This window comes from Elephantulus edwardii, unplaced genomic scaffold (genome assembly GCF_000299155.1).
Source record: "Elephantulus edwardii isolate Elephantulus edwardi_28Jun2011 unplaced genomic scaffold, EleEdw1.0 scaffold00104, whole genome shotgun sequence".
Lineage (NCBI taxonomy): Eukaryota > Metazoa > Chordata > Mammalia > Macroscelidea > Macroscelididae > Elephantulus > Elephantulus edwardii.
In genome coordinates, this window is record NW_006399854.1 from 9,084,850 (window position 1) to 9,100,986 (window position 16,137).

The 16,137-nt window shown below is 40.5% G+C and overlaps 1 protein-coding gene across 1 annotated transcript in view; it reads left to right on the plus strand.

Annotated features, from left to right (window-relative positions):
* The first annotated feature begins 2,406 nt into the window (after positions 1 to 2,406).
* PPP1R36 (protein phosphatase 1, regulatory subunit 36) overlaps positions 2,407 to 16,137 on the plus strand; it is a 46,560-nt gene continuing 32,829 nt past the window's right edge. The window contains 2 exon segments of the mRNA XM_006903763.1: positions 2,407 to 2,710; positions 11,210 to 11,246. Coding sequence (XP_006903825.1) covers positions 2,407 to 2,710; positions 11,210 to 11,246 — 341 coding nt within the window.

Consider the following 16,137-nt stretch of genomic DNA (forward strand, 5'->3'; position numbering starts at 1 on the left):
TGTGTATATATATATAATTAAGGAGCAACAGGAATATTCAGTTGCTGCCATTTCTTTAACGTATACAGGGAGCTCTGTGGTTTACTGCTAAGGGCCTTTGCTGCCAACTCAAAAGCTAGTCTAGGAAATCTACTTTTGAAAAGTCCCAACCTTAGAAACCTTATGTAAAGAAGAACAAAGAACAACAAAAACCCCACAGAGCAGAGATTTTGAAGCTCCATCTCACACACTTTGGGTATGTGGCCAGAAGGGACCAGTCCTTGGAGAAGGACTTAGTGCTTGGATGGGTGGAGGAACAGCACAGGAGATGAAGACCCTGGTTGTGATGGATTGACCATGATAACTGGGGCAATGGGACTGGGTGTGTCACTGAGACTGGCTCAGGATAGGGCAGAATTCAGAGCTGTTGTACAAAGCATCACCCTGAGTTGCAGGCAAGTCGATGACACAAAACAACCTAGAGCTTTTCACCAATGAATTTAACTTGGGGGGAGATAGGGAGACAAGGAGCAAGAAAATGAGTGAAAGCTCCAGAAAGAATAAAGACCAATCTGGATGGAATCCAGTCACCTCAGAATCATTATCAGGAACATCTTACTACACTAGGCCAGTCAGGCTCTTGCAAACTATTCCAAGGAGTCCAGAAGTGCTAATAAAAACCCAAGATTCATCAAAGTATAACCTCACAGTGCTTTATGTATAAAACTAAGGTAAGTGGTTTCCTCTGGTCTATCTCCAGAGCAGGGATCCTTGCCTGGGAGCTCCCTTAATAAAGCTGCTTTAAGCTTTCAAAAAAAAAAAAAAAGTAAATTCCAAGCTGCTCCATGGAGAAAAGAATTTTTTAAGTTCCATCTCATATACTTTGGGCATATTGCAAAGAGGAACCAGTCCTGAACCAGTCCATCATTGGAAATCTGGAGGGACAGTACAAGAGAGGAACACTCCAGACAAGTTGGATTGACACAGTAACTGGGATAATGAGGGTAGGTGTGTCTGAGGCAAGGAGATAAATTCAGGATAAAGCAGAGTTCAGAGCTAATGTGCACAAGGTCATTATGAATCGGAGTTAATCGCACATAGTAACTGACTTGAGTGGAACATTTTATCTAGGTGATTATAATTTTATAATCACCAGTGTAACAAGTGGTTGTTTATTGGAGTTATGTGTCCAACCCACTTGGATGGTGACAAAGTTTGGACCTTTGAGGCTCCTGAGGCACCTTTTACTTCTGAAAAATCAGCCATTGAAAACTTGATGGAGCACAGTTCTACTTACACATGCAAGACATAATTAGTTTTGATAACAGGTGATGGGTATGAATAATGAAACCAAGAGGGCGGTGACGGTGGAGGGATTTATAGAGATACCTGTTACAAATTTTTTGAAGTTATTAAGGGACTAAAGTAGTTTATTGTGCAGATTATCTAGCATTGCTTACAATGGTGTTAAAACGTATCAACCAGAATATGCCTTATCAATTCAGTAGCAGGAAGAAATTTAGAAACAGTGCAAATTTAAATGAAAAAATATCCATGAAGTACATGTATCCCTTTGGTACAGCAATATTTTTTTTTGCTTTGAGCAACACTAATATTAAGCCTGCTTGACATATGCTACTCTTGTTAAATTTTCATAACCCTTGATTTGGATGTTTACAGATGAAGCAGCACAAGATAAAACCTAGCTTAAGATTCAGTAGCTAAATATTGGAAGTAAGCTTTGGAAAACCTCATCCCATACTTCTCATCAACTTTTCCCATCAACCTAGGTTCAACTTGATGTCGTTAGGTACTATATGTAGAGTACAACTCATAGCTACTCTATCAACAGCAGATCTGAACCCTGTTCTATCTTGTGCCGTGTCCACACTTCTTGACACACTAGAGACCATTGCTGCAGTAACCATGCCAATCCAACTGCTTGAGGGTCTTCCTCTCCTTCCCCAACCACCTTTCCAAGCATCATGTTTCTCTCAAAGAGCCCCTCCTAGCAACATGCATGACGTATGTGAGGCAAAGCCTCATCATCCTTGCCTCCAAAAAAGGACTCAGGCTGTTCCCTCTCTCCAAGACATATTTGTCCTTTTGGCAGTCCATGGGATGTTCAGTACTCTTCTCCAACACCACCACTCAAAGACATCAAGTTTTGGTCATCTTTATTCATTGTTCAGCTCTCAGACGCATAGCAACTCTGGATTTGAATTTAATAGTTCTTGGAACAAATAAATCATTCCTACAAAACTGAATCTAGTTATTCCTTTTTAAAAGTTATTCCAAAGTGTTTAAATTGAGTGGTTTAACCTCACAGTTGGGTTTTTGTGAATAAAGTGACCCCTAGGCAGCTTTACCACAGATAAATCAATAAGCCTTCATGAATGAAGAGTTTTAAGAGGTGGACAGAGCGATATGGGGTCCAGGGACCGCAGAAAGACACCGGAACCAAGAGTCTTCGGCTCCTGGCGGGGAGCGGGCCGGAACCAAGAGTCCTTGGCGTCTGATTGGGGGGCCCGGAACCAAGAGTCCTCGGCTCCTTGGGGGGCCGGAACCCCAAGAGTCTTCAGGCCCTCGGGCACGTGGCAGTGGCCAGAGTTCCCAGGCGGTGGCCAGTGGTTGCCTCTGAGACGCTGGCAGTGTCCTGGAAGAGGCCATGCCTCCTTGGCTGTCAGAGTTTTATTCGAGGAGAAAGACTCTGTATTGTTCGTCGTCCGAGGTAAGTGCAGTCTTGGCATTCCATGCTGGTAGCCCTGGGGGGTGCGGCCAGGGGCGGATGCTTTACCTTTGCTTGCACCCCCGGCCCTCTTTACAGCCAGTTATCCCCTATGAGCAGTGCACCAAGTGATGTGGACAATTAGCTTACAAAACAAAGGGCCCTGTCCCCCCCGCCCCACACACACACTATCTGCTAAACGTTGCTAAGGAAGAGGAAGCTGTCTGGGTCTGGGTGGGATCCCAGGAGATGTAAAGTTGGTAAGTGGCTGTTTCCTGTTTTGGGAAAAGGGTGAATTTAGTCCTCCCTGATTTCCACCAAAGGGCGGGGCCCCTGTTAGAGCCGGCTCCTCCTCCTAAAGAAGTAAAACTAAACAACAAAATCCAAACCAGTTACCTCCAGTTGGCTGGGACTCATGATGAGCCTATCTCACAAGTCTCCAAGGCTGTAAACCATTAGATGCAGGCTTCATGCCTTTCCTTCATGAGCTGGTGAGGTCAAACTAGCTGGTACAGTTGGTACACAGTAACTTTATACTGCTGCACCACCAGGTCTCCTCTTCCTCCCATGGTTGTTGTTAGGTGTTCTCAAGTTTGTTTCTACTCATAATGACCCTACGCACAACAGAAGAAACACTGCCAGGTCCTGTGTCAACTTCATTATTGTTGTATCATTGCCCGTTGTAACCGGCCAACCTTTGATATGATGGTTTAGGTCTCAGTTCACTTCTGTGATGCCTAATGCCTCACGCTGCTGTGGGTGTCTCATGGTGCTGTGAGTCAATCATTTAATTGAGAGTCTTTTTCTTTCTTTCTTCCCCCACTCACCCTCTATCAAGCATGATGTCCTTCTCCAGGCAGGGACTAGTTCTTTCTGATCATGCCCAAGTATGTGAGGCAAGACCTTGCTTCCAAGGTGCATTCTGGTTGCACATCCTCTAAGACAGGTTGGCTTGGTTTTCTGGCGGTCTATGCAATGTAAAATTCTTTGCCAACACCGTAACTTAAAGGCATCAATAATTCTTCAGTGTTCCTTATTCATTGTCCAATTTTCCGTTGCTTATAAGACTTTTTAAAATATAATATGTGGCGAGATGCACTCAAAGCGGGATCCTAGCTCTTCAGCACGTTAAAGAGATCCTTGGCAGCAGATTTGCCCAATGCAGTGCATCATTTGCTCCTTGACTGCTGCTTCCATTGGTAAATCCATGACAATTTCAGTCTTTACTCCTTTTGTCATGATTTGCTTCTTAGTCTAGTGAGGGTTATTTTTTTGGGGGGGGTAGGTGGGCTTTTTTTTTTATGTTGCACTATAATTCTTAGTAAGAAAGAACGACATACAGTCTTTTGATCTTCATCAGTAAGTGCTTCAAGTTTTGTTCCTTTTCAGTAAGCAGGGTTGTGTCATCTGTTTATCACAGGCAGCTAAATGAGTCTTCTCCAACACTGATGCCATGTTCTTCATATACTCCAGTTTTTCAGATTATTTTCTCAGCACGCACATTAAGTGTGTCTGATGATAGGATTCAACCCTGGCACGATTTTCCTAATTTTAATCCATATAGTATCTTTTCTTTGAACAGCTGTTTCTGGGTTTTTGTGTTCCACCTGAGCCCAACTAAGTACTTTGGAATGCCTATTTTCTGCAGCAATACCTATACTTTATTATTATCCACATAGATTAAGCCTTTGTCTAAAACAGAAGTAAACATCTCTCTCACTTCCCCTGTGTCAATAAAACATAGGTGAACAGTTACTCCTTTGAGTTGTTAGGTGCCTTGGAGTCGAGTACAACTCATAATGACCCTGTGAACAACAGACTGAACCCTGTCCTATCCTCATTATCTTTGACACTCTTGAGCGCAAGGCTGCAGTCACTGTGTCATCCATCTCACTCAGAATCTTCCTCTCTTTTACTTTAAGCTGGAGACCTTAGAGGATAGGGATGGTGAGACTTTGTCTCACATACTTTGTACATCTTACTAGGACAGGCCAGTCCTTGGAAAAAGTCATCGTGCTGAGAAAGGTAGAGGGTCTGAGAAAGGTAGAGGGTCTGAGAAAGAGAGGAAGACCCTCAGTGAGATGGGCTGACACGGAGGCTGTAACAGTGTTCTTGAGCGTGGTGGAGATCCTGACGATGGTGCAGATAGGACAAGGTGCTGATCTCTTGTTCATAGGATTGTTGACTCAATGGCACATCATCACAACAAAACATCTTTCTGATCCATTCTACTTGCAGTCAGGATCTATCTGACATCCCTGTTCTGTATGTCTTCTTTTTATTTTATTTTATACTGATTCATTTGCATAGTTTGAATGCATTGTTTTTCACACAAGATCCTTCCCATTTCCTTCGCCCCATATGTCTTCTTTAGAATCCAGTTTGAGCTTCTAGCAGTTAGTTCCTTGTTAATATACTTCCCTAGCTTTTAAAAGAATTTTTAGCAAGGTTTTATTTGTGTATGATAGTAACTGTTCTATATTGTCTACATTTTGTTGGATCACATTTCTTTGAGATGGACACAACTATGGATTTCATCTAGTTGATGGATCAGGTAGGTGCCTTTCAAATTTGTTGGTGTAGGTAAATCTAAGACTAAGTTAGAGTGACCCTGCACATCAGTTTATTGTATGAGCCCCATTCACCTGTATATTGCCATGATAAACCTTGAGCTGTAAGTAAGCTAAGTGAATTTTCTTTCCTGCTAAAACTGCACCTAAAAAAAACCAATAAAAATTGTTTTTAATAAAAAAATGTTGGCTTGAAGTTTAAAAAAGTTTGAATTGCTACATCTTTATTGAATAAAGGATGAGAAATAGGAATGACTTAAAGATTCATTGTGAACTGAATTTCTAATTATTTTTGCTATAATTTAATTTTACAGAATTTAGGATTGCAGTTCAGCATGTGGTACTGGAAAGATGACACTAAAACTCTTGAATTCAGAAGGTAAATGTTAACAAAACTATCATAGTTTTAATAAGAATCATAAGTGCTTGGGGTAAAAAATAACTCAAACAATACTGAAGACTATTAAGAATAAAAAGTCACTATCCTCTGTGTTGAAAAAATATAATTAAAAACCAAAATCAACTCCCAAGTCAGGAAATTTCTCCACAAAAATAGAAGAGAAAGAAAATGAGGTTAGGTGTGTTGGAGTTAGTGAAACTGGCTCAGGATAGGGCAGGATTCAGAGATATTATAATAGAGTTGCTATGAGTCGTGGGTGACCCAATGGCATATAACAGCAAAAACAAGCATTAAGCCAGAATGTGATATATCACAGGCAATCCAGTAAAGAAAATGCAAATACAGAAATCCCACTCCCTCAAACCTCTTTACACACACACAAACACAATCATACTGTTTATGTAGCTAAGTAGATTACAATTAACCATACATTATTTTTTTCAAAATAAAATTCTGATTTTATAACATCTTTGGGTTAGAATAGCCAAAGTTATGCTGATACCCTTCCAAGAAACTAGGAGGGATGGTCAGTATCAGATAAAAGAGTGTAGCTTACTTGTGCTTGTCTACAAATCTGAAGTGAACAGTTATACAGTTTTGTGATTTTAAAAAGGGTATCAGAGATTTGGCTTCTTATATGTGGCCAGCATCTCTCTCTCCCAAGCCCACAGTACCTCCTCTACAATCTCAGCTGGTTTATAATGTACAGAGCCTGCTAGGTAAGGAGTGCCCAGTAAGTACAGGTAAAAACCATATGAAACCGTTCACTACAGATTAGTAAGTAAACACAAATGAACCTTTGCTTACTGGGTAATCTTCCCTGGCTATTCTCTTCCTTGGTGATTACATTTCAAAATAGAGAACTCCCAGGTCCTTGGAACATCTTTGGTTTACATTCTTTTCAAGGAGATTGAAAAAGAACTTAGAGATAGTGCTAATTTTCAAAAGTAAATGCTTGGGGGGAAAAAGACAAGGACAAGGGTGGTTGAAGTAGAAATGTCTTTTCATATTTATTTTGTATTTGCACTATAAAGAACTCTGCAGGCCTAGGGTATTAAGGATTTAACTGCTAACTGGAAGGTCAGCAGTTTGAATACACCAGCTATTCTGAAAGAGAAAGATGAACAGTCTCCTCTGGTCAAGATTTGCAACCTTGAAAACCTAACAGAAGATCATTATGAGTTCAAGTAGACTTGATGGTAGTAGAGTCAGTTTGAACAATCTTTCAGATATCACTTTCTATTGACTTTTATCAATTTTTCCTAAGCGCTTTAGAGTTTACTGATCCTTTAAAAACAGCTGCATAACCAGATTTCCCAGATGAAAAAAACTGAGATTTGGGAATTTATAAACAATTTGAGTGAACCTAAGTGACTTGGTCAAATCACATAGCTGGAAGTGGTTACATGAAGGTTAAGCCAGTTTGTTTGACAGAGTCCATGTTGTTAAAATACTGTATAAAACCTGTCTTCTCAGGCTGTAGACTCATGAGCTTAAATTAAAGGGACCACATTAAACTTGCTAAGGAATCCAGGTGGCACAGGGGGCTAATTGTTGGGCTGTAATCAGGATGGTCAGTATTTGAACCCAGCACAAAGATGAGGTACCTCTGCTTCTGTAATAATTTATATTCTTGGAAAACTTCAGGAGGCATTATTTTTCTGTAGTGTCACCATGAGTCAGAATAGACTTGTTGGCAATGTGTTTTGTTTTTTTGGGGTTATTACAGCAGCTGCAATAAAGGGCAAATTTTATGAGGTAAGATTTCTTCCCATTACCGTTGAGTTGACTTCCTGATATTGACCCCATAGAGCAGAGCAGAACAGTCCTCACTGGGTTTCCAAGGCTGTAAACTTGTCAGGATCCAATTGTCACATATTTCTTCTGCATATGACTGATGGGTATCAGTTCTTTCTTGGTCTGCCTTTTACATGATCAAGCTTTCAGACATATGAAGCAAAGGAAAATGCTGTCTTGAGCCAGGTGCCACTTAGTCTTCAAAGTGACATCCTTGCTTGTTCGTTCTTTAAAGAAACCCTTGACAGTGGTGTTGACTAATGCAATGCATATTTTGATTTCCTGATGGCTACTTCAGTGGGTATTGATTATGGATTCAAATAAAATTAAATCTTTGACAACTCCAATCTTAGTTCATCAGGTATCCCACAAAAGCAGTATTCTACATGGGAATCCCAGAACACTTGATCGTTCTAATGCGAAACTTATACTTGGACCAGGAGGCAGTCGTCAGAACAGAGCAAGGGAACACTGCATGGTTCAAAATTGGGAAGGGCGTATGCCAGGGATGCATCCTATCTCCATACCTTTTCAACCTATATGCAGAACAGATTATCCGGGAGGCTGGGCTCTATGAGGAGAAATGTGGGGTCAGGATTGGTGGATGATTTATCAACAATCTGCGTTATGCGGATGACACAACCCTGCTTGCTGAAACTGAGGAGGACCTGAAGCGCCTGCTGCAGAGTGTCAAGGACTGCAGCCTACAATATGGATTGAGGCTCAATGTCAAGAAGACAAAGATTCTCACCACTGGACCAATCGGCAGCATCAGGATGGATGGTGAAGAGATTGAGATTGTACACAGCTTTAGTTTTCTTGGCTCCATAGTCAACAGTCTTGGCACCAGCAGCCAGGAAATGAAAAGGTGCATTGCCATGGGAAAGTCTGCTGTTAGGGACCTCTCCAAAGTGCTGAAGAGCAGTGTCTCTCTGGAGACTAAGGTGCATCTGATACAGGCCGTGGTCTTCGCAATCACCTGTTATGCATCAGAGAGTTGGACAATGACCAAGGAGGATAGAAGGAGAATTGATGCCTTTGAGCTGTGGTGCTGGAGAAGAGTATTGAGAATACCATGGACTGCTAGGAAAACAAATAGATTTGTCCTGGAGAGGGTTAAACCGGGTGGCTCCTTGGAGGCAAGGATTCTGAGGCTCCGTCTAACTTACTTTGGACATGTAGTGAGGAGAGACCGGTCCTTAGAGAGGGACATCATGCTTGGGAGGGTGGAGGGACGGCGCAGGAGAGGAAGGCCCTCTATGAGGTGGATTGATTCAGTGACTGGGATAATTGGGATGGGAGTGTCAGAGACTGCGATTGGCACAGGACAGAGCAGAGTTTAGGGCTGTTGTACATAGGGTCGCTATGAGTTGCAGGCGGCTCGATGGCACGTAACAACAACAACAACTTTAGTTAGTAGAGACTCCGGGCCTTAAAAGCTTTTAAGCAACCATCTAAGGTGCAACTATTTGTTTCTCCTTGTCTGGAACAAAGAAGAGGAAGGGGAAAGACAAGGATAAATATAAACAAATCAGTCCAGAGGACTACTACATCTCTTGAACTTCAACCTCTACTTCCCTAAGACTAGAAGAATTAGCGCCAGGCTGCTTACTGCTCTGAAAGGGATTGCAGTAGGAGGTCCTGAACACAGTAGACAAAAAATGTGGAACACAACTCAAAATAACAAAAATGACCAGGTTTGCTGGCTTAATAGAGACTAGTGGAAGCTGGAACCCCAAAATTCTGGCTTTTGGTAACCTTTTGAGTCCAGAACTAAACTCCTGTGATTCAACTTCCATTCAAACAAAAAAGTGAACAGTAACACCAGGGAAATAGTAACTTCTTAGAACAGTCACTCCTTCAAGATAAAATTAAAAGTGTTGACCTAGAGAGAAAGCTTAGAAGGCAGGAAGAACTAGGATAAAAAGATGAATGGGTTCAAGAATTATAGGGCAGAGGTGGGAAAATTCAAAGAAGAGGAAGACTATCAAACAGATGTACTAACATGGTGACTGAGACAATGAGTTTAGGAGGAGATTGTGGGGATGGTCCAGGATCAGGTAAGATTTGTGTCTGTTGTACAGAGGGCCAACTTTTGAATGAAATTTCATAATACCTAATAACAATATTCTGCCAACTGGCTTTGATGTCCTCAAGGCTCCAGGATACTGGTAACTCATGGTGCTTGGTGTTGGTTAAGAAGTTTATATAGCTTTGCCAGCAGTTGGAACTACTATATACAGAGTACATTTTGAATAGAATCAACAGCTTTTCAGTAGACATTAGAATGAGTTTTTATAATCTAGTAATTTTACTGGAAACCTGGTGGTGAAATGGTTAAGCACTTGGCTGCTATGTGAATGGTTAACACTTCAAAGCCACCAGCCTCTATGTAAAAGAGGAATGTGACTATCTGATTCAGTTCTACTCTGTCCTGTAGAGTGTAGATGAGTCAGAATCAACTTAGTGGCGGTGGGCAGTGATTTCACCTGGTAAAATTTACCTTTATTACCGTAGATTTAAGCTTTCTCTGTCTCATTGCTGTCAAGTCAGAACCAACTCTCTATTGGGTTTCCAAGGCTATAAATTCCACAGGTGGAGACTTCCCATTTTAGCAGGTGTAATACCCTCCCAACCAAAAACACTGCCAAGAAGTTGATTTTTTTAAATTTTATTTTATTATTTTTTTGTGCATGTACCGTCAAGTCAGATCTGACTGGTACAGGAGGAGATTGTCCCTTCTTCTCCAGCAGAGCATCTGGTAGATTTGAACCGTGTATCTCTGGGATTGCAGTGCAGCTTCTAGAAGTTGATTTTGACAAGTAGTGACACTATAGGACAAAGTAGAAATACTCTTTTAGGGGTTATAAAACTTTACAGTTTGAGAGTGCCTCATCTTTGTACTTAGTGTTGGTAGAAATAGAAGGGTACAAGGGGAAGTTGAACTTGAGGCCTTAGCCATCCTTCAAACCTGGAACAAAACTCCCCCCGCAGCTTAACTTTCAGCTAAATGGTACACAAACTTGTAAGATGAACACCACCACCAGAGAGAGACTTATTCCTTAGAACAATGAACCATATAAGGTCAGGAGAACAGCATTTGCCCAAGAATGAAGCCCAGAAGGCAGGAAGGGGTAAGATAGAAGGATTAATGGAAATAAAAACCATGGGGAAGTGGGAAGCTTGTGTGTGATTACATTGTTGGTATTTGATTAATATAAAACAGACTGTGTGTGAATGGTTGAGTGCACAACCAACTTACCTTGTAAACGTTTACTCAAGTCACGATTTTTTTTTAAATAAGGAAGAGTTGAAATTGAGAGTGTTTGGGGAGAACTGATAGAATGTGGTATCTAGATGTGAAGGCAGAGGAAGAAGGAAGTGTCTGGGTTTACTTTCAGTTGTCTGGCTTTGGTGAATGAGTCTTTGGGGTTACCTTCCATTGCACAGAATGAGAGAGGCAAAACCAGTAACGTGTGTTTGAGGTTGCTATGACATGTTCACATGGGTACATCTCTCAGGCTATCAAACAAATGAGGTTGGGACTCAGCTAAGAAGGTGTAATTTTTAATTAGGTTATAAATATTACATTATAGTTAATTCTAGCTAAGTATAAATCCTTTAAAATTTAGCATCATATTAGACTGAAAGTTTTATAAGTTTTAGAGTAATTATTTCAGAACTTTTGATTAATCAATTGCTTACAAAGAAGTAATTTTTTTTCTTATATGTCAGAAGAATCTGCTGAGTAGCTCCTGAGATATCATACTTGGTAGAAAGTGTGAGATAGCCTAGGACTTAGACAAAATAGTCTGTTACAGAGGGAAAACATGTAATGATGTATATGCTGTTTCACTCACACTGTCCTGTTAATTGTTTAAATAATAAACACCTTGATCATGCTTTGAAAGTGTCTGTTCTGTGCACACTTTAAGCAGAGAATGCAGTTACACATTTTAAGGGCCAACACAATCTTCATATTCATCTCAGTCCTCTTTTTTACCCGTTTAATCTGTTTGTAAATGAAGTTAAATGGCAGTTATTGTTACGTGCCATTGAGTCACCTGCAGTTCCTAGCAACCATGTGTACATAGCTCTGAACCCTGCCATGTGCTGAGCCAGTCTCACTGCCTCTAACACACCTACCCATATTACTCCTGTTACTTTGCCAAGCCATCTCTTCTGGGGTTTTCCTCTCCTGCACTGTCCCTCCACCCTTCCAAGCATGATGTCCTTCTCCAGGGGTGAGTCCTTCCTGGTCACGTACCCAAAGGATGTAAGACAGAGGTTCAAAATCTTTGCTTCCAAGGAGAAACTTGGTTTCACCCTCTCTAAGACAGACTAGTTTGTCCACGGTATATGCTGAGTACTCTTCTGCAGTGCCACAAGTCAAAGACATTGGTTCTTCTTCCATGATCTTTGATCATTGTCCAGCTCTCTGATGCATAGCAAGCAATTACGAAGACCGTGGCCTTGATCAGGTACATCTTGGTCCCTAGACTGATATCATTACTCTTTAGCACTTTGGAGACATCCCTGACAGCAGATGTCCCTAGTGCAATTAATCTTTTAATTTTCTGACCGCTGGTACCAAGAGGGTTGATGGGGAGCTGAGCCAGCTAAAATTGTTAACAACCTCAATCTCTCCTCTATCCATCATGGTGTTGCTAACTGACCAAGTGGTGAGAACTTTTATCTTCTTGATGTTGAGCTTCAATTCATATTGAAGACTACAGTCCTTGACCTCAGGAAATTTTACAATTGTTAGAAACTGACACAATAGCACCCAACAACAATTGCAAAATTAATTTGAAAAATACTGCCTTCCCTGCCTCTCCCCCAAAAGAAGACTAACTCCCGAGACTACTTATGCATAGCATCCCATGGAATTCCTTGTTATGAAGTTTTAAGGTCATGGTTTCATGGGCCATCCTGGTTAATTGTTCTAATAACATGATTATTGCTTTTGTTCTATCTAGTTCACATCATAGTGCCTGAGGTATTAAAAGTTTGCCATAGTCATCTAACATGCAACAATTGGTCTCTGTTCACCTAAAGTAACAAAGAAAGGAGAGGAGTGTTAGGAATAGGGGAAGTATATGGATAGTGAGGCTAATTGCTTCTCTGAACAACTGCCTCTTCGAGGAGACCCGAAGAACTGGCTAGTGCTCACCTACCATTACCAAAAATTTTGATTAAAAAATTCTATGGAAGGATCCTGACCAAAGGGGGGAAAATGTAGAACAGCAATTCAAATTGTTATAGATTTTAGAGTCAAAGAGAGCACATAAATCTCTAGAACTATTGCTCTGAGAGAATCTTTAAACCTTAAACCAAAAATATCCTCTGAAGTCATCATAAGACCATTACAAGCATTCACACCCATGATTATTATCGCAGCTTTGTTCACAATAGCAAAGAGTTGGAAACAACATAAGTGCCCATAAACGAATGGATAGAGAAGCTGTGGTATATTCACACAAAGGCGTACTACGCTGTATTGAAAAACAAGGAACTCATGAAATAGTATACAAAATAGGTAACCCTGGAGGACATTATGCTGAGTGAAATATCTCAGTCACAAAAGGACAAATACTGCATAGTGCCACTTATAAAATGGGACTGAAATAAGGGATGGTGGGGGAGACTGAGAAAGATGGGATAAATTATGTATACCGCATTGAAACAGATGAGAGAACTGTTTAAAAGGTATATATGATTAGGTATTATTGTCATGACAGGAGTCCAGAACAAAGGCTGCATAGTGGAGTAGACTTGGGGGGAGGGATTGTATAACAATGAAAGAATTTAGAGAAGAATGAATTGAAGGAGGGGGTGGGCCGGGCGAAAAGTGCAACAATGAATGAATGGAAATCCCAAATCTAAATTTTCATTGAAATTAATAATAATAAAGGACCAATACAAGCATTTTTTGGAAAACATTTTATTGTGAAAGTTACAGAACAAGTTGGCTTTTCATTCAACTGTTTATACCGATTTAACACATCACTGCATTTTAATATGACCCCTCTCACTTCCTCTCTCTCCCATTTTCTCCTTCTAGCCTATCTCTTCCTATTTTTTCTTTTAGATTTTAATGAAAGTTTATAAAGAACTTGGGTTTCCAGTCATTCATTGTTGCACATTTTCCTCCCTGCTCCTTCCCCCCCTCCCAGATCGCTTTTTTCTTTGGGGAAAAACTCTTTCATTATTATACAGACCCCCACCCCCACCCTAGACCACTCTACTATGCTGTTTTTATATTCCTTTTATACAGTTCTCTCCCTCATCTGTTTCAATGCCATGTAGATTATTTATCCCCTCTTTTCTTAGTTTCCCCCCAGCCTCCATGTCAGTCCTGTTTTATAAAAACAATGGCATTGTGCCGTATTAACAAATAGAAAAAAGATAGACCTCAAGCAATTATGCTCTTTTAAGAACTATATGCAAGACCCATTTGACAACAGTAGCTCAGAGAATTAGGAACCTTATGGGGCAGTGAGTTTCTTTTGATGAACTAGAGGAACAACTGAGTTTACAACTTGAAGAATATAATCTGTATTACTAAATTACAGAAACTGTTGATAGTATGTTTTGTTCTGTATATTTTTAAGAACAATAAAATAAGTTTAGTGGCGGAAGTAACTCTTTTGTGTTTGAGCTGCATTGTATTTTAGCAACTTAAAGCCACAGACCTCAGAGCGAAAGTTAGGATTACCCTGGGAGTCCAGCTGTTAGGGACAATACTGTTATTACCATTTTTAGTTACCTTGGGGTCATGGCAACAGTTCATGGCAACCTGATGTATGCAGAGCAGAGCTGCTCCACTGAGTTCAAAACTGTGACCTTTTGGACCAAATGGCCAGGGCACTCTTCCAAGGGACCCCTTTATGAGTTCAGATCACCAACCTTTTGACTAGTAGAGGAGTATTTAACCTTGATTCCGCCAGGACTGTAAGGACTAAGAACTGTAATATAGGAAAGTGAAAGTTTTCATATTTTGTTGTTTTTACTGTAGAATCAGAGCTGATCCATAGCTGACCTTCCAGAAGGTTTTCAGAGTCACTTAATTGCATGAGAGGAGATCACCCATCCTTCTCCCAAGGAGCAGATAGTGGATTTGAACTGTGTGACTTTGGGATTGCAGTGCAGTTTTTGTGCCACTAGGCCATCAGACCTCTATTTTAGGACAGCATTGTGTTTGGATTTAATGGAGAGATAAGAGACTGATTTATTTTCTAAAATCTGAGCATATCTTGTCACAAATAAAAATGTACATTTGAAGTCAGAGCGAGATTGTGAGCTGGAACATGCTGTTTACTCCAAAGAAGATTCTCAGAGTCGAGGCCGAGGTGGTGGAGAGCAGCCAGAGGGAGTGAGACGCCTCAGAGGCAGGTCTGTTTAGTCACTGCTGTTTAACTTCATTTAGTGTCTTGCTCAAGAAACTATTCCTGAGCATACATCAGGTTTGAGCCACTTCAGCAAGCATTGGTTGAGAACTTTAAATACCTGACCCTCAGTTAGTTGCTGGGGTCCTAGAGCTAAAATTGTCCTCAAGAGGGATGCAGTACAGTGCAGGCTCCAAAGCAAGAGAATGCCTTTGGTGCACTTTTATTCTTATACATCTTCTATGGATTTAATCAGACTTATATACAAATTTCTTACGTGTTTTGGTTCTAATGTACATAGTGTTGTGTTTTAAATGTCAATTGCAATTCTTGCTGGTATGGGGAAATCAGTCGGCCTGTGCACAAAGTAACACTTCAACCTTTCACCTTGCTATAATCACTTATTCGGAGTTTCAAATATTTGACATTTTTTATCTATATAATCATTATCTGTAAAAAAACCCCCCAATAATAATTGTTCATTCCTTCCAAGTCTGCATACTTTATAATTCCTTTCTGTATCTAATTACATTCTGAATTGTTGCCTTTGCATTCCTAAGATTATGTTGAGGATTTTTGCACTCTTTTATTTCTTTTACCACTTCCCTGTTAGTATTTTATTTAGTACACTTTCTCCCCTGAATGCTCAATTGATATAGAACAAAGATAGGAGAAGCACCAGAAAGAATGAAAATCTAAGATACCATCCACTGGTGCCAGTGGTTAAGGTGGGGTTTGGGAAGTGGTAGGATATAAGAAAAACACTGCCATGAGGTGGTATGTTTCTCAGAGCTAATGTTTTCTGTACTCTGAATATTTCTTGAAGGTGTTGCTAAAAACTCCAGGAAGAGGGTGCTATTTGTATTAATTCTTTGGGGAGATATTACTTTAAAATAACTTCTTTGTGGGGTAGCGTAAATCCCAGAAATCTTTAAAGGAAGTTATTTCAAAATGGTTGCTCTGAAAATAAGATAAGAAAAAGGCTATCTATCTTTTTTTTTCTCTTTCTCTCTCTTTTTATTGGGAAAAACATATTGGGGGTACAAGGAGGTGAGGGTTGAGGGCAGAAGGGTGAGGATGGGCCAGGATGCAGCTGCAGAGCTGCACAGTTTGGTCGGTGGAGGGAGCAGGTGAAGGAAATGATGAGGGTCCAGAGGGGACCAGATACTACAGAGGAATGACAAGCATTTTCCAATAGTAATTAAACCAACTGTCTAATTGATTTGGGAATTGGATGCCGATTCTCTGGCTTCTTCATGCTGAACAGGGGCGTAG